This window comes from Armigeres subalbatus, chromosome 2 (assembly GCF_024139115.2).
Source record: "Armigeres subalbatus isolate Guangzhou_Male chromosome 2, GZ_Asu_2, whole genome shotgun sequence".
NCBI classification, from domain to species: domain Eukaryota; kingdom Metazoa; phylum Arthropoda; class Insecta; order Diptera; family Culicidae; genus Armigeres; species Armigeres subalbatus.
Window position 1 is genome coordinate 203,673,050 of NC_085140.1, and position 23,892 is coordinate 203,696,941.

A 23,892-nucleotide genomic window follows, 5' to 3' on the forward strand; every position below is an offset into this window, starting at 1 on the left:
TTCCTGGAGGAACTTCCGGGAAAATTCCTGGAGGACTCTGAAACGGGAAGTCCTCTGGAAGTATCTGCGGAAATTCCCCTAGAAATTTCTAAGAGAATGCATTCTGAAGTAATTCCTCCGGATGTTCCTTCAGGAATTCCTCCGGATGTTCCTCCAGGAATTCCTCCGGAAGTTCCTTCAGGAATTCCCTCGGAAGTTCCTCCAGGAATTCCCCCGAAAGTTCCTCCAAGAACTCCTATGGAATTTCCTCCATGTATTCCTCCGGAAGTTCCTTCAGGAATCCCTCCGGAAGTTCCTTCAGGAATCCCTCTGGAAGTTCCTCCAGGAATTCCTTCGAAAGTTCCTCCAGGAATTCCTCCGGAAGATCCTCCAGGGATTTCTCTGGAAGATCCTCAAGGAATTCCTCCGGAAGTTCCTCCAGGAATTCCTCCGGAAGTTCCTCCAGGAATTCCTCCGGAAGTTCCTCCAGGAATTCCTCCGAAAGTCCCTCGAGGAATTCCTACGGAAGTTCCTCCAGGAATTCCTACGGAAGTTCCTCCAGGAATTCCTACGGAAGTTCCTCCAGGAATTCCTACGGAAGTTCCTCCAGGAATTCCTACGGAAGTTCCTCCAGGAATTCCTACGGAAGTTCCTCCAGGAATTCCTACGGAAGTTCCTCCAGGAATTCCTCCGGAATTTCCTCCAGGAATTCCCCCGGAATTTCCTCCAGGAATTCCCCCGGAATTTCCTCCAGGAATTCCCCCGGAATTTCCTCCAGGAATTTCCCCGGAAGTTCCTCTAAGAATTCCCCCGGAAGTTCCTATAGGAATTCCCCCGGAAGTTCCTCTAGGAATTCCCCCGGAAGTTTCTCCAGGAATTCCTCCGGAAGTTCCTCCAGGAATTCCCCCGGAAGTTCCTCCAGGAATTCCCCCGAAAGTTCCTCCAGGAATTCCCCCTGAAGTTCTCCCAGGAGCTCCTCCGGAAGTTCCTCCGGAAGTTCCTCCAGGAATTCCCACGGAAGTTCCTCCAGGAATTCCCCCGGAAGTTCCTCCAGGAATTCACTCGGAAGTTCCTCCAGAAATTCCTCCGGAAGTTCCTCCAGGAATTCCCCCGGAAGTTTCTCCAGGAATTACTCCGGAAGTTTCTCCAGGAATTCTGCTGAAAATTGTTTCAGAAATTCCTTCGGAAATTCCACCAGGAATGACTTTGTAAATTCTCGCAGGAATTACTTTGGAAACTCCTCCTGGAATTCCATCGGAAATTCCTTCAGAATTTCTCTAGGATTTTTTTTCGGAAATTCCTCTAGGAACTTCTTCCGAAATTCCTCCAGGAGCTCCCTCGAAAATTCCTCCAGGAGTTCCTTCGAAAATTCCTTTAGCAGTTTCTTTGAAAATTCCTTCAGTAGTTTCTTCGAAAATTCCTCCAGGATTTCTCTATGAAATTCCTCCTGAAATTCCATAGAAAATTCCTCCAGGAATTCTGGGAAATCTTTCGGAAATCCCTTTAAGAATTTCTCTAGGATTTTATCGGTTATTCCTTCAGGATTTCTTTTGGAAATTCTTCCTCCATTTCCCTCGGAAATTCCTTCAGGAATTCCGTCAGGAATACTTTCAGGAATTTCTTTGGAATTTATCCCAGGATTTTCTTCAGAATTTCTTCCAGGATTTTCTATGGAAATTTCTCCAGGATTTCTCCCGGAAATTCCTCCAGGAATTCTCCCGGAAATTCCTCCAGGTGATCCGCTGGAAATTCATATAGGAACTCCTTCGAAAAATCCTAAAGGTATTTTTGGTAGAATTTTTAAAGGAATTCCTGAAAAATTTCCGAAGGAACTACAGGGGGAATTTCCGTAGAAATTCTTGGAGGAATTTTCGAAAGAATACCCAAATGAATCCTTTAAGCAATTTATGAAAGAATTCCTGGAAGATTTATGAAGGAATTTCCGAAAGAATGTTTGTAAGTTTCGAAGGAAATCCTTCATTCTATTTTCGAAAGAATTCCTGGGCGAATTTCTGAAGAATATCCTGGATGAATTTTTGAAGGAATTCTTTAAATTCTGAAGGTATTCCAAAGCGTTTCCGGTATGAATGTCCGATGGAACTCTTTGAAGAATTTCTGAAAGGATCTTTGGAGGAATTCGAAAGAATTCCCAGAGGAATTTCCGAAGGAATCTCTGGAGAAATTTCCGAAAGACTTCCTGTAAGAATTACCGACAGAAATTTTTTCAACAATTCATTCGGTATAAGTTTTAGGAATTCCTCCAGAAACTCCTCTAAATATTAATTCAACAATCCCTCAAGAAATTCTTGAAGACGACCTTACGGTTCAGTTGAATTACGTATCTGTCAAGTTACAATCAAGTGGTGGAATTAAATGGGATAGTACGAACTCGTCTTATTACAAGTGAAGAAATTCCACTAAAAAGCAAAAAAAAACATTAAGTTGGATAGCAAGCCAGTTTGAATGTAGAGCCATTGAAGCAGAAGAATCTTCCGAAGTAGAGCTTATCTTGTGGAACCAAAAGATTCTCAAGAAATAGGAAAAGGAAAGAATTCATGGGTTAATTCCTGGAGCAATTTCCAAAAGATTCCTGGAAGAATTTTAGAAGGAATTCCTGAAGGAAGATCTAAAAGAATCCCTGGAGAAATTTTCGAAAAAAAAAACCTGGACCGTAGGAATTTCTGGAAGAATATAAAATATTACGAGAGGTTGTTGACAAAGAACCCTTAAAAGAATTTGCGGTTAAATATGCTGAGTATCTTGCGGAATAAAGTAGAAATTCAGTATATTTTTTGTGATCTTCGGATAAAACTCCCATGAAAATCTAAAATAGTATTCCATGCTCACTATCGTTGAGGATAATTCGGAGAAGAATTTATCTGGTAATACAACACGACTCCCATAAAATTCTAAGAATTTCACGCGGAAATTCAGAAGAATTTTTCATAAAAAAATTCAAAGGATTTTTTCGAGAGTATTTATAAAAACATTTTTCAGTTCATAGGACTTTCCAGGGCTAGGGTTAAATATATTATTTTGCTGGGAGCTACGCCGATGTACGTCAGGTCAGGGTATATAATTATTGCTCTCAGCGTGATACCGGAAACGCCACCCACCACTGATAAGTAAAATTACAAAAAAATACCACCGGCGGACCGGCACGGACACCTGTATCCAGCCCCTTTTTTCATGGCAATGAAAATCGATTAAAGCATTCATAATTAGTTATGGCTATTTAAGTTTGGGGTCATTATGACCCCAAAAAAAAAAACAATTTTCTATTGTCCAGTTTAACGGTTTAAATGTTGATGCAAAAATAAATGTTTTTGAGACACTCAATCTCAGAAAGGTACTCCCAAATTACAAATAAACATTATAAACATTACAATAAGTACTATTCACATCCGAACTACAGTTTAAGAACCACATTTAAGAACTACAATGCTGGTTCACTTCATTCTCCTTCCAAGAACTCTCGCCCTCAGCCCATCGACAACATTTTTCCTAATCCGATCCGCCATCCATATTAGCGAAGCAAACAAATGTAAATTAAAAGAAATAAATTATTCATCCTCTCCAATGTTCTTATTTTATTACTTTTGCACGAGAAAATCACTAGAGTTACTAGGTGAATTGATATGGATTTTTCGTTTCCGAACCATTCTCGTTTGCTTCTGACGTACCGACAAATCTCGCATGAAATCCTCGTTCCAGTCAGACTTTTGTCGACATAGAACGACTATCAGAATGCAATGAGAATTCATCGAGGTTCATCCACATCGACAATTGTCACTTCATTCGACTACGGGAATCGGGTGACGGGTACGACTTGACTCGTGTCGATTCGCACGAGACGCAGAATAAGCCTGATTTATTTCTAAGAAATTCCACCATTAAAGAAGTTTCGGATAAGACAGTATACGAACAGTTTTCCTTTTTCAATGAAATATATTAGAGAGAATCGAAACTGCACATGTGAACTTGTTTGCACCTTAGCTTTTCAGGGATTGTTAAAGAAATAACCGCTCACTGAAGATTACGTTTTTTTTTTATTTCTCAACTTCTGCACGTGTCAATCTGGTATCTGATGTTCTCACTATTCACAAATAGAAAAACTCATGACTGTACGATGATACACACTATATTTATTTATTTTCCAAGATCTAGTACATTATACTTTTTGTAATGAGTTAGTTTTAATTTGTTTTTATTTCTCTCTATGTATTAACGATGTACGTTTTTGAATGAAACCACTCAACTTCCATTTCAGTGCACTGTCACGAATTTCAAACTTCCTCTCATCAAGAAAATAAACATAACTGAACTCAACGTTATACAAATCTCTTCCATAATTTCCATTTTCAAAACTGCAAATCTCACTTCATATACTCGTGACCAGACATGTAGCATTCACGTTCCATGTGTGATGCTGCGCTTTACAATACAAAGTAACATTTGTAAAACCAATTTTAAAATCAGAATTTTAACAACAAATGCTACATTCTATTTCCAGCGCAATAATGCGGACCAAAGTTCATCAGTTCCAGTGTTGCGAATAAAACACTCTTACAACACTGACAAGTTGAAAACATCACCACCATCAACCCACTTTTTTATTCGTACACTTTCCTCACAAAACAGGAAGCTCGTTTATTGAAGTATTATTGGCACACATCACTGGAATGGGAATTGCGGAAAAACTCGGCATTCAATTCCATCGCACTGAAACACGCTCGTTCAAGAGAAATTGTCTTGAAATGGCCACATAGTCACCAAACACACGATTAGCTAAGTCAAGGAATCGTCACAAAATACACATGATCCGATTCATAAATGATCAGAAATCCCAGGTTGAAACAAAACACGATAAAGGGGGTTTGTCGAAAGAACAGTTTAATTCCACAAATAGCGCACATACACGAAATTTCTGAACCACGATCACCAAACCAGACACCTGATAAATGTCCCAGTAAAAACAGGAAAAACACTCGCCCATTTGGGCGAAACAAGCTCAAAAGAGCGATTTCATGAGACTTTGTAGAGATCCACCTATTTGCAGCACTTGATGCACCACCCCTCTCAGTTAAAACATGAGACATTACACAAAACTTGTTTCATCGATTACTTTTGCCTATCTATCGATTCAAAGTAAACTAAATGGATTCATCACGAATCTGAACTAAGACATCAGAACATTATTCACTTAGTAAACTTTCTTATCATAGCTTGTACACATTTAGTTTTCCTTTTTTGTAATGTTAGCATCCTCAGTATTAAAGGATCATACACTTGACACATCGCTTCGAGGTCTTCAGTTTCTCGCCATTACTGGGTTGCACGAAATAGAGTGGTTTATCATAAAAGTATAATAGATATTGTTTATAATGTTCAAACTTGTAATATAGTTTTTTTTTACTTCATAATTTAGCAGCGATATACAATCACTCTTTTATTTATTCGTTCCGGTATACATAAATAGAAAGTTTTCAAAGTTGTCACATTTTCTTCTTTAAAACATTCGATTTCTGGAACGTAGTTCTTTTCTTTTCGATTATTTGTAATTCCGTTACTACCGTGCGAAATCAAACACTTTTCGCGGTGTTTATGGGCATCCGGAAGTAGAGCCGTCTTCCACGACCACGAAAGAAATTAAAACAAAAGATACAACGAAATAGAAAAATGAGCTGCGACGAAAATTTCAATGTACGTTTTACTAATTATACATTTTACAACTCGGGTCTTGCGGGTGGAAAACGTCTCTTCCTCTCGATGGGTGTAAATTACAAGCCATCTTAAAGCATACATCTTCTCTGTACTAAAAAAAAACCTTTAAACAACCGTTAGCTGTTACACTTCCACTTCATCATCACCTGATGCACATAATCTCCACTCTACTCCACTCCGGTCCGGTTCGGTTTCGATGTCTCAAATAGCGCGCGCACGTCATCATTTTCTGCAGTTTCCAACTATCCACCACCAACAACCCACTCACACACTGCGGTCCGTTCTCTTATTCGCACACTATCATGATAGTAGCCGTCGTCATCATCTGTTTTATCAGTGGTGCCCAACCTATGCACTCTTTTCTCTCGTCTTACTAACCGCTTTTATGTTTTCTTCCGATTCGTTTCTGATTTATCAACTATCGATTTGCAATCGACTCCGGGTTTCCTAATCTGAGCACCACTGATTGAACCACCATCACTTCCGCACGGGCCTCTCGTCGAAACGGATACAATTTTCGTATTGGGAATTACGGTACCACGAATTCTTCCGCCTTCCCGGTCTCGTATTTCTTTCTTCGGTGCTGCTGGATGGTGTTTTGTGAGAGGTATAATGATGAAGTGTGTTTCAATGATGATTGATTGATTGGGTCTTGCGCGCGCGCACGTTGCGTTCATCGGTTGGTTGGGTTATGTGAACAGTTTAACTTAAGAATAATTATATTCACCTGCAAATGGATGAATTGAACCCGTTAGTTTCTGCAATACATATTTCTCGCCAGAAATGAGAACAATGGCCATGGAAACAGAGCACTACACTACAGTTAACTGGGAAATCATCGCCGGCGGGTTAGGCGCGGAGATTGGTTCTAGGCATGCACATCCCAAGTCTAAAAGGTGAGTGAAAATGGAATGGTGGACGGATAAGATAGAGTTGGACAATAACCGTTAATTGTCTGGGACTCTGGGAGTAAAACAGGCTTTTGGATCATGCATGCAGCGAATACCTACAAGCAAGTACTTGCAAATATCACATTGTATTTTCCTAATGTTCAAATTAGTATGATTAGTCTAAGGCAAGCATTATTTTGCGAAGTAAAAACAGCAACAAAATTCAATATCGAAAGGAATGTTTCAATATTTTTGTCGGTTCATTACCATAAAAACAAACGGCATTTGAATTGCTAAAAACACTTAGGAACATCACAGATATAAGGATAGTTTAACAAGATACAATCGTTTGTCCTATTCTAACAGAGCACTAAATAAATTTCAATTACTTCTGAGATCTTTTAATCAACACCCCTGTAAGCTACTTCGAGTGAGTGAGTTATTGTTATTTCAGCTATAGACATAATACATACAAAAATTAGACAAGGTTGAGACAGGCACATTCAATTTTGTCGAAATTCAAATCAGCAAAACTTTGCTTTAAATAAACCGATTTTGATAAAAACCAGGACTATCCGACGCAGAAACTCTCCGCTCTCCAGTATTCTTTCCTTCTTTAGAATCTCAGATCGGTCTTTTGGCAGCGGAGACGTTTCGGGGTTTTCGAAGGTATGTTGAAATTTTTTTCTTGCTGCTTGCCATTTTATGTGAAGTTTATTTTAATCAAGTTTTGTGCTTCCCAGAAATTAGAACTAATTTGCCGACCAATACGGGCTGTAGATTAAAAATCTGTCAAGAATACGCAGAGACATGTCTATTTTCGTGAATAAACTGTTCCGAATTTGACATTGGTTGAAAAATCTTTGGTCGACAAATAAGTTTTAGTTTCAGGTGAACGTTTCAAACATTATGAAAATAAACGTCACATAACATGACAAGCAGATAATGCATTTTTAACGTGTCATTGTAAAACCCGGAACATCTTCGGTGCCCGAAATCCGATCCAAGATTTAGATAAAAATATTAGAAGAGTTTCTGCGTCCGATAGTTCCAATTTTGTTCAAAATTGGATTATTTTAAGCAAAGTTATGCTAATTTGAATTTCTATACACAATTTTGTCTATCTCAACCTGTTTGTCTAACCCAGTCGCATAACGGTCCCATTTGGCTTTTCATCACTTCCGACTTAACCCAATGATGAGTGTTCTTTTATAATGTACTTTCATTGATCATAATAAAAATTGTGATGTTGTATGTCCATTAGTGAAAAAATACCAAGTCATGTGCGTCCCATATTGAAATTACCAGCATAACAGTCCCATTAATTAAGAATTTACATGACCTGACAAGGAAGGAACTAAACAATGTTTTGATCAAACTAAATTAAAATTGTTTCACGGTAACTTATCTAATGATGAACAATGCAGCAAAATGTCAACAAGATCCGATGATGTTCCAATTTAATAAGATTTTTTTGTAGTTTTTTTGGATAATGGGATTTAGAACTTCAATGGCTATTACCTCAATATGCGAAAAGACATGTGCGGCCTAATCTCTAGCCGCAACAAATTGTGAAGTTATCACTGAAGTTAAGCAAAACCCATAAATTGTAAGAATGTAATTACAGCTGAAATTCTAATTGTAATTATAATGTATCAACTATACCTGGACCTGTTAGTTACCTTTACATCAGGTCACAAAAAAATCATTCTAAAATTTGGAAAAATAATGCCAATCATTCAATATGGAAAAAGATGGCGGACTCCTACTACTTCAGTGGCTATATGTACTTTCTAACTGGAACCTGACCTTGCTTTAAAACTGTTTAAAATCCTTTTTTTATTCACTACATATGTTTGAAAACTTGATGTTAAATATTTAGTTTTCAAAATGTATTAGAGATTATCACTGCCTAGTGTTGAGAATTTGGGCTCATCAGTACCGTGACCTGCCCTAATACCGTGGTTTTCATCAAAAATGAGAACATGGCAAGCATGGATATCGTATTATTTGGTGAAATGTTCAAACATATTATGTTTGAACATTTCACCAAATAATGTGATATCCATGATATCCAGGTTCTGATTTTTGATGAAAACCACGGTATTAGGCGATGCGCGGTATTAGGGCAGGTCACGGTACCAGGCTATGGAAATCCTTCGTGAAAAAAGTGATTATCTTCAATACATATTTCGGATTAAATTTTTCACATGTTATGCAAATGCACAAATCGAAATTTGGGCCATCTTGTTATTTGGACGCACAAGATTTTGTAAACAAACATTGAAAAACAACTTCCTCCTAAAACAAGCTTTTTGACAAAAAAATCTCGGTTTGTATCCGATAAAATAACTGAAATGACTGATTTGCGATTTGGGCGTAACTTATTTTGTAAACAAACATTGGAAGGCGAATTCTAGCTACAGCAAGCATTTCCTGATAAAACCACGGTATGTATCCGATAGAATAGGCTTTCCTCTAGCAGGTAAGGGAATTAGTTCTGGAGAAAAACGCTTGCATTCTACGGAATCCACAAAACAATGTTTGTTTACAAAATAAGTTACGCTCAAATCGCAAATCGTTTCCGATTTGTTTTGAACATAATCTTTTGCATTCTATGAAATAGGTAATCGATTGAATATTGTTTGTTCCAATTTGGTAATCCTTCCTTTGAAAATTGACGTCTATGACGCTCTCACCAATAGTCTGAAGATCGAAAAACAAAATCGTTCGAAAAGACCTCTTATTTAGTTTTTGCTAAGCTAAGTAGTAGAAACAGTGACCCATTCTCACCCCAATTTGGCCCATTATCACCCCCAATGACGGTACTCTCTAAATGCATGCAAAAAAACAAACAATATGCATAGAAAACTACTCATGCAGTATAAGGGTCTTTCTAATTTTTGTTCATCAAAACTTTCATGTTTGCTGTTTATTCAAAAATATGTATTTACTTTTTCAGATGCCTATGATCTTGGAATCCGGGAAGACAGCTTTCTTCTGTCGATTAAAACAATCAAAAACGTTACCGAAAACGTTACTTTTCTTATGTATACAATGAACATGACATGGCCATTCATTGTAAATAAAAGCATCTTATATTAAATGGCAAAAACAATAAACTACCGTAGATAGACGCTGCAGCAACGAAAAAGTCTTTGATAACAAAAATTAAAATTAAACCTTTTTTTTCTAATTATTTTACAGTTCGTTATTCATCATCTTACCTTATGTGTTATCTGCGCCCTCATCCGCAACTCAGGCGGTTCCTCCTCGGACCACCACGATTACCAGGTGGTCTTCCTTCAGTCCCTCCTCGGTGAGGTTGTGACATGTTCGTTTCAACAATTCCGTCGAAAAATCGCATGGCGGGAATGAGTAGAGCACACCGGTTGCTTCCGTTTCCTTATTGAGTAAGGATATAACGCCGGCCGCTTCTTTCTGCTTCAGGTAGGACACGAGATTACGCAATGGACGCGTCTGAACGCTGGCATCATCCGACGATGCTACCGATGACGTCGATCCCGGCAGGCCGAGGAAGATTGCGTGCGACGATGACGTCGATATGCGCTTCTGCACATCTTCCAACTTGGGTTGATCGAGGCGTAGTCGCTGAGTAATACGAAGGTGGTGTTTACCTTCCTCGTCCTTCATCAGGCTGTCCACTATTTCGTTGTCTCCGTCCGTTAGGTGCAACTTTGCGGGAAATAGTGAACTCTTCAAAATCAGCGCCCCTTGCCAGACTGTGGTAGATTTCCGTGCCACTTCTGGTAACGTTCTTGCATTTGATAACATGCCATTCCTACGAGAAGACGAATCAGAATCCGAATCAGCCGGACTGCGTCGCCTCGGTGAACGGGAGCGAGATCTATCGATTCCTGGTTCACGTGATCCAGAACGACGGCGTGAATCATATTCGCCATCGGCTCCTGATCGACGCCACTCATCGTTGTCCCCGTGGTGCGGTGGGCCATCACGATGAAAACCGCCACGGAAACCACCACGTCCGCGGAATCCTCCACGGCCGCGGAACGGTCTTCCACCATAGCCGTACGATGAATTTTCCTCGTATGATGCACCGCCTTCCGGATATTCGTAGTCGGGGCCGCGACGATACTCACCGCCTTCCTCAAAACCTGGTGTTGTTCCGTTATCAGCAAAATCGATACGAATACGACGATCTGGTGCCCCTAACGGGAATCCACGCATTTCTTTCACCGCAGCCGTAGCAGCATCAATAGAATCGTACAGAATGTAGGCCTGGGTGTCCCCTTTGTTATATTCGATCTTTTTGATGGCACCAAAACGGTCGAACTCACGCTCCAACTGAGTAACCGAAGTCCATGCGCCAAGACCACCAACCCAAATTCTGGTCGTCGGAGTAGCTTTACCGTATCCTATCTTGCACTGGAACTTGCCAATGTACTGACCGGACAACTCAACCTTAGCTCGGTGAGCCATGTCCAACGTTTGGTAACGAACAAAAGCAAAAGCATTTCCAGTTCCTGGCGGTGGACGCTTGATGTCGATGTCCTCAACGATACCATACTTCCCAAAAATGCGACGCAACTCATCATCGGAAATATTGATTTCCAAATTACCAGCAAACAATGTCCGGGTGGCCAAAGGATCATCTTCCGGTTGAACATGATGTAAATAGTTCGGGAACTTGTCCTTTTTATTATCGTTCTTATCGAAAGGAGCTCTTGGTCGTGGAAGATAAGGACGTGGCATATAGTGGTGGTGAGGAGGACCTGGATGCATATGCGGCGGTCCATGATGATGCATTGGTGGTCCACGAGGCATATACTCATGATGCATTGGTGGGCGGAATTCCGGGTGGTGCATACGACCGGGCGGAGGCCCATATCCGTCGTATGGGTGATGCTCGGGACGGCGACGATCCGGTGGTGGAACTCCAGGTGAACGAGAATAGTAGTGACGGTCATAATCCTGTGGCGAGGAAGAACGTGGTCTACGATACGATTCGGATTTGGCCGATTCATAAACTGGCTCAACAAGTGCCGTCTTGTCGTACAAAGAAATTCGGGACTTGGCATGTTTCGCCTCCCGGGCATCTTCCGACGTACGGAAGCAAACGTATGCAACGCGTTCGTCCAAATCATGCGAAATGCGAATGCTAAAGTCGCCAAATTTCTTGTACTCTCGATACAATGATTCTTTAATATATTCGTCAGATGCCTTGTGATGCAGAGCACTAACGCACAATACCTTGTACGAATACCGTTCACTTCCGCTCTCGCGCCCACCCCGAGAGTACTCTTCCCGATGGGGAGAAGCATAGCGGGTGCTTGCACCTCGTGGACTGGGGGATCGTGCCACGCGTCGTCTCATCCTGTCTGGTGAAATACGTTCGTCTGAGCTTCCTTCGTAACGACCAATGCTTCCGCGCCTCTTAGATCTTGGTGGAGAATCGCGCGAGGCGCTACGTTTCATGTTACGTATCTTCACAGTAATACGATCTCTATCGCTTGACCGGTTGCTACTCATCGGCTGTCCTCATCAAATATGGCCAGCTTTAGGCTTGGTCTGCGCAAATAACGATTACCTCACCACCTCTGAATTTCTAATGCAACCTGGAAATATAGTTAGAACAAAATATGCCTGAGAAACTGGCCATCGCATCACTTAAAAAATAAACTATGAAACTGATGGCTTTTATGGTTTGTATTTATAAAAATGTCAGAAGGTTCCCGATTAGGCTTTTTTTTTATTTAGATTTTTTTGTTTGGTGTATTTATTTTGACGATAACTTTTTAGTTATACTACTTTTACAAGGTTAAGCATGATTCGAAACGAAAAACACAGTACTGATATACAAATAAAAATAGTCGATAAAACCTTTCTGACAATAATAGAAATAGAAACTGTAATTCAAGCCATACGATATTCTAATCATAAAATACTAGGACTATTTCACTGGTTATCTATTTAGATTCACATTTAACTGTTCAAAACATTTGTTTTTGTCGTTACTTTTGGAGCGTATACGCTCTACCTACAATAAATTTATTTGATTGAATTGCTCTCTTGTTACATTGTCTGACATTTGATGAAAAATCAATTTCGAGTATTTGGACAACCGTGAAATAACCCGCTGGGATTTTCAAATAAAAATGATTTTAACAATCAAAGAAACATTCACTCTGTTACTTTACTTAACTACGAATCTACAGACCCCTTGTTCGCCTATAAACAAGTCGCACCAACACACACAAATCGAGCGTCTATCAAACGGCGTCGATTTTTGGGATCACTTTCTGACACTTCTACCTGACACTCATTTCACTTCACTACACTCAAATGAACCAAGAACTCAGCAGGTAGCTTGTGGTGGGCCGGAAAAAATGATTGGTCAGAAACAAAATGGCGTCGCAATTTTCAAGCATATGGCTCAAAAATATTTAAATACGCTTTTTACACCAAAATTTCAACATTTTTTGCAAAACTCAAGCACTTTAGCTTTGTTGACACAAAAAACTTTGCCAAAACCTTCACTTTCATCACTCTGGGCACCAATTAGGCATCAAAAAGCCGTCACCGCCCAAGCCGATCGATACAGTTCTTTTTCCACCACTTTGGCCATTCAAAACGGAAAACTGCACTTCATTAATAGGAAGAGAACACTTTTACTCACTTTTTACGATTCCACCAACCAGATTTAACTAATTTCCACGACTTTTCGGCACCTCCGACAGGAGACTTTACACGGCCCAAGTGCTTCGCACAGCAGATGGAAGTCAAATGACGTGATCGATAAGTTCTCTTCTCGCTACGTTGATGAACTGAGCACCCGTGATGAGTGCGCTGCTTGTGATATTTATCTACCGTCAAGCGTCGGGTATTTAATCTCAGGTATAAATGCTCCGATTGCTACCCATACTCGCCGGGTTATTCTTGGGATACAGCTAGTGTAATTATAATTACATACATTCCGTTGGGATAGTTATTGTATGGACTTATACTCGATATTATGATTCCAGTTGAAAATCGAATTTCGAAGTCGCGAAAACCGATTTTAATCGCGTATTAATAGCGCATCATGCCGCACATTGTTTGTGCACAGTGCACATTGTTTGCAACCAGATGCGCAGTAATGAAACTTGCGACTAATAGGAGAAAAATTGATTATCGTGAGTTCAAAAATTCGGTTTTGAGCTGCACATATAATATCAAGATTTTCCGGATTACTTTTACGGCTACTCAGAGGAAGCCTAAATAATCGAGGGGAACGCCAATGTAAATGTCTTATTAAACTTCATTTTGATGATTACAAATATTTATCTAAATAATCGAGGGGAACGCCAATGTAAATGTCTTATTAAACTTCATTTTGATGATTACAAATATTTAGTTTTAATCAATTCTTCAATATTACAGTCACAGAACTTTATGAAATAATTTAGATATCCGGAACAAAGTTAAAACGACCGAAGTTATCGAAGTTGGATGTTTCTCCAGATACAGGCAACGTCCAACTTCGGAAGTAGTGCGCTTGATTCACCTAAAGATGCGCTAAACAACGTATCAATTATTTTTACAGATAAAACTTCCGAAGTCCCGACTTCCGAATTCTAAGTTGGTGCTACGCTGACAATATTTGTTTTTGTCAAGGATGTTATCGATCATTTCTCGCTTAACAATTGATAAGGGCGTACAATAATAAGAAACAAATTCAATTTTAATACCATTCGATACCATATCCTCTAATAGCTATAGCTATATATAATCGTATATCAATGTCCTGCATCTTCTTTCACATGTTAAGCGAGATTTAGGTTGTGAACCATTCCACCGATTCGTTTGACTTCTAGTTAAAATTTGACAGTTCGATGGTCAAAAAGAACCCTGCTCCGGAGCACACTATTTGGTACCAGTTATGTATAGGAAGGTGTCCGCTACTACGCCTACCAAATATTTTTTCGATGAAGGTGCTTATTTTCGAGATATTACACTTTAGATGCCTTTCGCCATACTAATTTCAAAACGTTAACTCCTAGTGTGCCGCTGTAAGCACACTCAAAGTAGGCGATTCATTGGATTCATTTATCAAACAACAAATTCATTTTTTCAGTGGGGCAAATAACAGATATTTTAGTCACCAGATAAAGATTGTCGCTTCGGTTCCCTTTGTTCTGCTGTCCGAAACATGTGTGGTACCTAACTGTCAAATCGTATGTATTTTTCCTTCATTGACATTTAGATCCCCTATCCTCACCAGCAAAAGATGTTTCGGACAGCGACGACGGCGACAATATTCATCTTCACTCACAAAAAAAAAACTCCGCATTATATTCATGAGTTTACACATGGATTTTTGCAATGGGGGTATCGAAATGGATTCCATATCTTCGACACATATATTTGCATGAGTGTTCACACATACTATCCATGTGGGTCATAGTATTCATGTGTGAATTTGTATGCAAATAAGTATGTGCCGACGCATGATATGCATATTTCAAAATACATGGATTTTTGCCATAAAGTATGTGTCGATTTTCCTGAGTGTTGTAACTAAATTCGAGTTTGAGATTTTTCATCAACCCCGTGGCAAGAGATGCTTCTCAGCGTAGCGAACATCTTCATGAATATGTCCAGCATACATTTTGAAAAGTACTTATCCCGAATCGTGCTTTTACAAACAACTAGATTTTATCCAAAATATTGCTGACCACACATTTTCAATTTGTTTTTAAATAATACCAGCTATTATGAACATGTAAATATAATCCTAAAACATCTTTCTGCACACCTTTTATTTCATTTCAATTTCACTATTGAATGTTGTTCGATTTCCATTCCCGGACCATTTCAATTGTGATGCACACCACAGTATAAACAATAATAATATTTTTTGTTTGATTCACAGCATGTGAACAAGTTACGAAATATGATTTCGTGTAGCGTTTAATTTCACCTACCGATTCACTCCAATTCGTAAGTTCATTATATTTTATCATCAAATAACATAATTCCCATGGTCAAAGATGTAAATCTTACAAATTATTTCGAAAACAATTTTCAGATTTAACCAAAACAAAGAGTAAACAAAACACATGATGTTTATTTTCGACAATAACAACGGACGGTAACGAGCTACCGTCCGTGGACATGGTGGCTATTGTCAAACGCCTTGAGGTAGTATAGGACGCCAGGGGGGTGTTTTTCATCATGTAGGTAACATGGGATAATTATGCGTAGAATGGCAGTATAGTGAGCACGTGAGCAAGGTGAGCAACATGCGCACTCACGGTTGGACAGTATGAGGAGAAATGAATCGGATCTCAGATCTCAGAACAGTTTACAGTCCTGATGTTTACAACCTCATACATAGAAGTTATGTAAAATTATCCGAGTCTTATTTACAACCAAATATTTAAACAATATTATAGAACTTCAGGATACTGCAACCATAAGCATTAATTAAACTGAAAATGTTACCCATTACCCGTTTACTATCGAAATATCGTATTTTTACGACTCAAGTGAGGGTTTTTCGTGAGGATACGATTCCTAAAACGTCCTGTAAGCTAGCTGGCTTATCACTTTATCGTTTTCAATCTACTGGTAAGAAATCCAAACCGGAGCTAGAGTCTGTCGAACACTGCAACGTTGGAACGATAGGTCATGTAGACCACGGCAAGACCACGCTAACTGCTGCAATTACGAAAGTTCTATCACGAGACGGCCGTGCAAACTACGTACCTTATGATCAGATTGACCGGGCGCCGGAAGAAAAAGCGCGTGGAATCACTATCAATGCCGCCCACATCGGATACAGTACCTTGAAAAGGCATTATGCTCACACCGACTGCCCGGGGCATGCAGATTATGTAAAGAATATGATTTCTGGAGCGTCTCAAATGGATGGAGCGATACTCGTGGTCGCGGCAACGGATGGACAGATGCCTCAAACGCGCGAACATTTGCTTTTGGCGAGACAAGTTGGGGTCGAGAAAATTGTGATATTCATCAACAAAGCTGATCAGGTTGATCAAGAGGTTATAGAGCTGGTGGAGATTGAACTACGAGAATTGTTGAGCGATTTTGGTTTCGATGGTATCAACAGCCCCGTGGTGGTCGGTTCTGCCCTACTGGCCCTCCAAGGCGACCAGTCTAAGCTGGGAGAATCTTCAATACATCGGTTGTTGGAAGCTATTGATACGTATGTACCAACACCGACTAGGGATCTTACATCGCCTTTCCTTTTGCCGATTGATAATGCGTTCACCGTCCCTGGTCGAGGGACAGTGGTGGTTGGAACGCTTGCCCGTGGCACAATCAACAAAAATGACGATGCAGAACTGTTGGGATTCGACGAACAGGTAAAAACGACAATTGGAGGGATTCAAGTTTTCAAAAAGGATATTGGTCAAGCTGTAGCCGGGGATAATATCGGGGCTCTACTGAGAAATGTCAAAATCACGGCAGTCCAGCGAGGAATGCTGCTGTGTGCGGCAGGAAGCGAACGAGTTTCAAATCACTTTAACGCTACAGTGTACCTGCTGGCCAAGAACGAAGGAGGACGTTCAAGACCACTTACCTCTAAGTACATCCAGCAGCTTTTTAGCAAAACGTGGAACGTCCCCTGTCGGGTGGATCTCGTGGAGCAGGAAATGCTCATGCCGGGGGATCATGGCACCATTCGATTGACATTGTTGAGGAAAATGGTGATGTCATGTGGGCAATCGTTCACCGTACGAGAAAATGGCAAAACCGTAGCCACTGGTTTGGTGACGGAAATTTTGAATCCTGTCAACTTGCCTCAGAAAAAATTAATTAAACTGCAACTAGACCAATTGTGAATGAAAAAAGGAAGAAAATGCTAGTTGAGCAAAAAAGGTGAACCTTATTTTCCGAAATATCCATTTGCCTCAACGTTCACAAAGCACAAATAATTAAACCGCGATATTTAAAAAAATGATAGCCCTTTCATTAGTTTGATTCTCTTAGCATTTGCGCAAGTTCTAGTCAATCACCGAGCAACAACAACAGCAACTATGAATTGTACGATCATCTTGCTTCTTGCTCTCATAATTTGGTCAAAAAATTTAGGTAACAAAAAACTATACAGATGATAACTTCCTGCTTCAAGTATTCAAAAAAGCTCCAGAACTACAGGTAAGTTATTGGTGTTTCCTGTAAAATTCATATACCTATTAAACAAACGTTAGTTCAGGCTCCCCTACAAAGGTTAACCTCAATCTACAAATTATAATATGTATATGATGTTTGTGAACTGTAAAAATCAATAGCGAATAATATATCTTTTCGATTTAATTTCGTTTATTATACTTCCATTTGGTACACTTTAATCTTCGACTGATCGACTAGGGTGCAAAGAAATCATGGCAAATAGTATTGTAAATGCAAGATTATGTTGAATTTGAGGATAAGTACATTAGGCGATATTTAATTGGAGTGCGGCAGCATGATACTTCCGTTGACTGTCTTTGACAACTCATCAATCGTTTCAGTCCAGTCCATTTCGGCGATCTTTGGAATGACTGCTGTAATAAGTTGGGTCACTTTGGAGACATTTTTCTTGAACGTGGCCAACACATCCGCTACATTCACATTCTCCCCACAATCTCTCCAGCAATCATAGTCGGTTGCCATTGCAATAGCTGCGTAGCAGAGACCGGCTTCCTTGGCTAGGACCACTTCTGGAACGAGGGTCATATTGACCAGATCGGCACCCCATTGACGGAATAGGTTGCTTTCCGCTTTGCTCGAGAAACGGGGACCTTCGATAGTAACAACGGTTCCCTTATTGTGAACGCCAACCAGACCTAACTCTTTGGCGGTTTCAATCAGTGCGTCCCTGGTACGGTTACAAAATGCAGGCTCCATCGGGACGTGACAAACTCCTACCAGCATATCATTGCCATCGTAGAATGTTTGGGCACGTTTAGTCGTGCGATCGATGAAATTATCCGGAATGACCAAGTCTCCTGGGTGGATTTGCTCTTGAAGGGATCCCGTTGCAGTCGAAACTATGACGTGAGTGCATCCCAGCGTTTTCAAAGCCCAAATGTTAGCGCGATAATTGACATTCGATGGCATAATTGAATGGTTTCTTCCATGGCGAGCCAGTAGGACACAATCGACTCCGGCAATCTTTCCTTCAATCAGCACATCCGACGGATTGCCAAAATGGGTACTAACTACTTTCTCCGACCGAGATTCCAAAATTTGGCTGTCATCTAATCCGGAACCTCCGATAATACCAATCTGAAATGAAGACGACTCTATATTGAGGATTTGTGTAGTTGTATGACTTTTATGCCGTTTCTCAGCGTCCCAGTTCCGGAATTTCAATTCTTTTTTCTTTCGTAGGGTGCTCAAATTGAGTCGTCTTTTTAATACAATTAATATATTTAAAAAGCGCCAATTTGAAACATAACTATTGATTCCTTGGTAAGAATCTTTCCAAACGTAATGGTGATTTACTACAGTATTATGGGAAATGATGCTCCGGAAATTGGGAATGAGAAATTGCTACCCTACAATAGAATGCTTATTATCAAGCTATTTTTCTAACCTTAATTGTTGGAGCCATCGTGGAAATTGTCTGCGTTTGATCACTTTTCAATGAAATTTCTATAAATTTAGGGACTAAATACTCTCCTAACGAAGCTACATTCACTGATTTATAATCTTTAGCCCTACACAAACAATGCTTTATCTAATACTAAGAACAGACAAATGGTGTACAACGTGAAAAGGTGCAAAGTAACAAGAAAATTATCCCAAGGCTTTCTTTGATGCAAGCAATAACCGGTGTGACACTCATTTCAAGATAGTTGCACAATTGTATGCGCAAAACTAGTCTGTCCTCAGTATTAGAGTGTGTTTGACTTCTCTATCGCAAAGTCACGCTCAAATGGAATGACAGATTAGCGATTCGATTGATTCACTTTTAGCGGTTAGTGCCTTTCTATACCCCTATGGACTTAACCACGAGCGTCTTCTTTTTTCACGATTCTTCTTCTTTTCGCTCGAAAAAATGACATCCGCTGCGGGCCGATGAACATTTGAGTGAATTCGGAGCTTTTAGTTCACCGGATGTTCACGTTGATGTTCATTTTTTGTAAACTTTGCCCTCAGATGAGGTTTTCTTCTTACTGAAAATCGACGCGTGACGTCATCGTGGTTTAGTTCATGTCAAGCATAATTTTTCATAACGACGTATGTAACAAAAGTAAACAAAACGGGGTTTTTAATACAACGTGACAATCACACGCGGCTTTATATAATACGCATCGATTTTACTGATTTCAGATCTTAAAATTCTTTAATTCAATCTTTTTGCGAATCGACGTATGTAAAAATTTCTATTTTTGAAGTCTCACTGTTACATACGTCGCTTTAACATATGGGAACTAAGAGCGACCTATGTAACAAAAAAATCAAAACAAAACAAAACTGCAGTTGCGTCAATCGTGCACTATGGAAAACCGACCAATGTACACCGACGTACGTGTAGCATACCGGTGTATGTATAATTTTATCGTTTTTCACAATGAATTTGAATGAACTGAGCTTTACTGTGAAGCACGCTTATTACGTGTCTTGTAATGATGCATGCCAGCGGAAAAAAGTATCGAAAAAAGATTTAGTTTCAAAACAGTTTTAGAAAAAGTTTTTCCAACTTTCTGCAAAGGATTTCTCGAATCCTCATATTTGTTACATACGTCGTTATGAAAAATTATGCTTGATGTATTTATAAAATTTATTATTGAATGTTTTATATTTTTTATAGCACCCACACGGTTAGATGACTTTACCCATTAATGGGTACTATGTTATTTTTGATATTATTTCACCGTGAATTCACCCATTTTCTTGAAAAGTGCCACTACCCATTTTAATGAGTAGTGGCGCTTTTAAAGAAAATGGGTGAATTTTTCACGGTGGAATAATATCAACAATAACATAGTACCCATTAATGGGTAAAGTCATCTAACAGTGCAGGATTCTGTTTTTTACACGATTTTTTATCGGTTTTATCGGTTATATTTTTGAGGATGAGGTTTCAATTTACCACCAAAATCTATTCAACATGTTTCTAAAAATTCTAAATAATTCAAAGAAATATAGTGGTAGTTAATCTACGTTAAACATACTTATTATCGACCGAATGACTCACTTTCATGACAATCACTTTATTTTTTTTCAAAATCATCTAACAATGTGCTTTAAAAATATTAATTGAAAATGTTATCTCGGTGGGTCATATGTACTGAAAATGACGAAAAGCATATCCCGAATAAAAAATACAATAGAATAACAATACAATTTATTGTAACACTACTATTAATAACATTAAATTGGCAATAGATTGTATTGTAAATGAAACCATAGAAATACATTAGAATGCATTGTTATGAACCATTTACTCAAATGTAAATGAAGTTTTCGCAATAGAATGTACGGGTTGTTAAGTATCGTAACTATACAAAATCTGAGATTTTTCCATACATTTTTTTCGTCACACAATAGAGTGTATGGTTAATATATTGTTGAAATATCCGAACAAAACTGTTCAAAATACAATGGATTGTATTGTATTTGTATAGTAAAACAATACGATTTTTGATTTCTCAGTTGTGACAGCTTTACTGTTCAACAATGCAATTTAAAGGGAAAAATGCATATTTGGCGCTTTGAGGCAAATATTGTTATATTGTTTATATGCAATGTAAAGAAACGTTTCAAAAGTTATCAATGTATGAATCTTATGTACAAAAATGTTTAAAAAAACAATTGCAAGTATTGTTACATTAGTGAAATATGTTGATGTATTGTATCCTCAGCGTGGATACAATCTGTGCAACCATCAAGAAACAATATATCCTATTGTATACCGTACATTGTATGGTAATTCAATTGTTTACACAATTGAACCAATAGTACATTTTTATCCGGGATGTTTCATCCATTGCTCTATAGTCGATACTGAGTACAATAAAAACATATAAATTACACATTCTGTTGTGCTAAGTACTGTAAGAAGTCGATAAAAATATTTAATATTTTAAAAATAATTTAGTTGACGCTAAGGTAATTCAGATAATTAATATATTTAGATAATCAAGGACATTCCGACCGATTCAGAGACTTATTTTGCAAGTTCAGAACTCGTCCAAAATAGTTGTTGTTTATATTTATATTATTCAAATCAAACACCATGCAATATTTTTCCTAACTGATCCCAAACATATAACAAATTTGATACAGGTTTTTCGGCAAAATTATTCAGTAGACCTTATCATTTAAAATTACACTCTATATACGAGGTTTCACTGTCCTTGTTATGGTGCCTGATGTTAATTCGAAATCTGACGAATGTTAGGCCCAACATCACTGAGATCAAATCCACAATATTTTTTATGTGCGCAAACCATATAAAAGCAAATTTGCTTTCGTCGATTCGGATTTATGTGCAGCATTTAAATAATATTTGCTGCCAATAGAATATAAATGCAAAACTATAATAAATGAATGTCATACTTTCAATATTTATTTATTCGGAAGATGAATTACTAAGACGATCCCCACCGATGTGTATCCAAATGCGTGTCTAGTATAGGAACGAAATGCGTTCATATTTTATTTATGCACTTGTTCTCGCACCGGTTGTTTCTATCAAGGTTGTTGAAGTGCAATCATGCTTCGCACCGGTGGTGAATATCCGGTTGCTATTGAGGCAAACACGGAAATAAATAAAATCAGGAAAAAAATATTATTTATTTTCAAATCTTTCAGAACGCGCTCCAACTTTTGTAATATAAATATGTGCGTAATGCATTTTGTGATTATCAGATTAGCTAGACACACATCTGCTAGGTGGCGCTAGCTTATATGCAATAATTTAGTGAGGTGGATATCTCGAGATCTATAAGACTTAGAAAGATTTTGTCTTCTACAAAGTTGTTCGGGTAGCCATAACATTTATGATGGAGACTAGTTTAGTTTGGAAATTATACGCATAGCGGCGCTAATGTATGAGAAATAACCTGTTAGGTTAAATATTTCTAAATCCGCTAGAGTTAGAAAGTGGCCATCTTCTACAAAGTTATCCGAATTATCTGTTAGGTTGGTTATTATGTAAGATTTAAAAGGGTAGTCAAAACCAGAAGTTTAGTTTGAAACCGCAATACTCATTGGCGCTCGAGTTGAGTCGAATCGAGTCAAGTACGAGACACTGAAGATGGTCTTACTGTAGTATCTGTCAAAGGTACAACCAAGTGGTGGAATTAAATGGAATTGTACGAACTCGTCTTATGGCAAGTTACTTTGTAGAATACGGCAATATTCTGAAAATTCCAGATTTTGAGATATTTAACCTATCAGTTTATTTCTTATACACTAGCGCCGCTAAGCGATTGTGTTTAAAACTAAACTTGCTTGCATCATGACGGTTTTCACCACCCGAACAACTTTTTGGAATACGGCAATATTCTAAAAATTTCAGTTTTCGAAATATCTAACCTAGCAGGTTATTTCTTATACACTAGCCCCACCAAGCGGTTATATCTTAATCTAAACCTGCGTTGATCATAATGGTTTTGACCACCCGAACAACTTTGTAGAAGGCGGCAATATTCTAAAAATTACATATTTTGAGATACCTGACATTTCAGGTTATTTCCAATACACTAGCGCCGCCAAGCGGTTGTATTATTACTAAACTTGCTTTCGTTATGATGGTTTTAATCACCCGAACAATTTTGTAGCAGACGGCAATATTCTTAAGATTTCAACTATCGAAATATCTATCCTTTTAGGTTATTTCTAATTCACTAGCGCCGCCAAGCGGTTGTATTTCAAATTAAACTTGTTTTCGTCATGATGGTTTTGACCACCCGAACAACTTTGTAGAAGACGCCAATATTCTAAAAATTCCAGATTTCGAGATATCTAACCTATCAGGTTATTTCATATGCACTAGCACCGCCAATCAGTTGAAATCCAAACTAAACTGACCTCCATCACAATGGTTTTTCAGCAGACAGCAGATTTTTTATTTATGGGTTACTTTATATTTCCGTGTGATGGTTTGGCAACGGTTGGAGCGGGTCGCCAAATTTGCCAACTCGCTATTCACCGAAGGTTGCGTTTACATTTCCCAAACCCGTTTACCAACGACCGGTGCGAGTTCGCGTCATGATAGAGGTTGCTATTTTGGCTTTATTTACGCACTGGTGGGGATCGTCTAATGCAGTGGCTCATAGTTGATGAATTTATCAATACGCGCACATATGGTCCA

At 38.8% G+C, this 23,892-nt stretch overlaps 3 protein-coding genes across 5 annotated transcripts; 1 reads left to right on the forward strand and 2 right to left on the reverse strand.

Annotated features, from left to right (window-relative positions):
- Positions 1-4,104: 4,104 nt before the first annotated feature.
- On the reverse strand, positions 4,105-13,408 carry LOC134211514 (RNA-binding protein spenito). Of its 3 annotated transcripts, XM_062688430.1 has the most exons (4): positions 13,252-13,408; positions 11,826-12,190; positions 9,821-11,546; positions 4,105-6,430 (listed from the first exon to the last, which is right to left on the reverse strand). In XM_062688430.1, exons 2-3 carry the CDS (start codon positions 12,102-12,104, stop codon positions 9,852-9,854), a joined length of 1,974 nt encoding a protein of 657 aa, XP_062544414.1. In that variant the 5' UTR covers positions 12,105-12,190; positions 13,252-13,408; the 3' UTR covers positions 4,105-6,430; positions 9,821-9,851. The 3 variants fall into 3 exon arrangements, with proteins under 3 accessions (XP_062544414.1, XP_062544412.1, XP_062544413.1); XM_062688428.1 differs by having other exon boundaries at positions 9,821-12,190; XM_062688429.1 differs by lacking the exon at positions 13,252-13,408 and adding an exon at positions 12,793-13,230 and having other exon boundaries at positions 9,821-12,190.
- Positions 13,409-15,902: 2,494 nt separating this feature from the next.
- LOC134211516 (elongation factor Tu) lies at positions 15,903-17,897 on the forward strand. Its single transcript, XM_062688431.1, has one exon. It carries the CDS (start codon positions 16,052-16,054, stop codon positions 17,420-17,422), a length of 1,371 nt encoding a protein of 456 aa, XP_062544415.1. The 5' UTR covers positions 15,903-16,051; the 3' UTR covers positions 17,423-17,897.
- Positions 17,882-19,371, reverse strand: LOC134211517 (S-methyl-5'-thioadenosine phosphorylase). Its single transcript, XM_062688432.1, has 2 exons — positions 19,162-19,371; positions 17,882-18,851 (listed from the first exon to the last, which is right to left on the reverse strand). Exons 1-2 carry the CDS (start codon positions 19,177-19,179, stop codon positions 18,030-18,032), a joined length of 840 nt encoding a protein of 279 aa, XP_062544416.1. The 5' UTR covers positions 19,180-19,371; the 3' UTR covers positions 17,882-18,029.
- Between the last annotated feature and the right edge of the window lie 4,521 nt (positions 19,372-23,892).